Source organism: Penaeus monodon, chromosome 20 (genome assembly GCF_015228065.2).
Source record: "Penaeus monodon isolate SGIC_2016 chromosome 20, NSTDA_Pmon_1, whole genome shotgun sequence".
Lineage (NCBI taxonomy): Eukaryota > Metazoa > Arthropoda > Malacostraca > Decapoda > Penaeidae > Penaeus > Penaeus monodon.
The window spans coordinates 17,403,860-17,404,464 of record NC_051405.1 but is presented as its reverse complement, the minus strand read 5'-3'; the positions used below and the strand labels follow the sequence as shown (position 1 = coordinate 17,404,464).

The 605-nt window shown below is 32.2% G+C and overlaps 1 protein-coding gene across 1 annotated transcript in view; it reads left to right on the top strand.

The window, feature by feature from the left end:
• LOC119585661 (RNA-binding protein with serine-rich domain 1-B-like) overlaps positions 1–605 on the top strand; it is a gene marked incomplete in the record, with an annotated part of 8,286 nt that overhangs the window by 4,467 nt on the left and 3,214 nt on the right. Inside the window, 2 exon segments of the mRNA XM_037934337.1 lie at positions 39–71; positions 223–312. Of these exon segments, the coding sequence (XP_037790265.1) occupies positions 39–71; positions 223–312 (123 nt within the window).

The window sequence follows — 605 nt, the reverse complement described above, 5'->3', positions numbered from 1 at the left end:
AATATAAGTGATGCTTTAAAATCCATTGTAATTTCTAGGGATAAGGAGAAGGACAAAAAAGATGATCCAAGGTAAGTGACAAAAGATTTGGATTTTAAATTAATTGAATGCTAATGAGATTTGTCCAATGTAATGAGTAAAGAGGTTGTTACAGGATGAGCTAGGTTTTCAGTTCCTTTTCTTATTCACTTGTTAATTAATCTACTTTTCCATCACAACAAGGTCCACAGTCAAAGCTGGGGCAGAGAAGAGCCGCAGTCGTAGCCGAGACAAGAAAACCAAGCCAAAGAAACCGTCAAAGTCTCGTTCTCGGTTAGTCATCATATATGAATTAACAAGTAATGAAGATTTTTAAATCAATGATTACAAAAGTAATTAAGATCTGTTCTTTAAATCTTATTGCAGGCTACTACTTGCTAGTAGTTTCTAAGCTGTTAAAAGGAAGAAGAGAAATATATAACTTAAAGGTGTACAGTAAATATGAAGATTCTGGTAAATATAGAAATACAGAAAGTATACTCGATGATTTGAAGTTATTTCACAATTCTCTGAAAAAGTCCCCAGACTAAAACCAAATTGCTTACTACTTAATGATAAAGATTTAT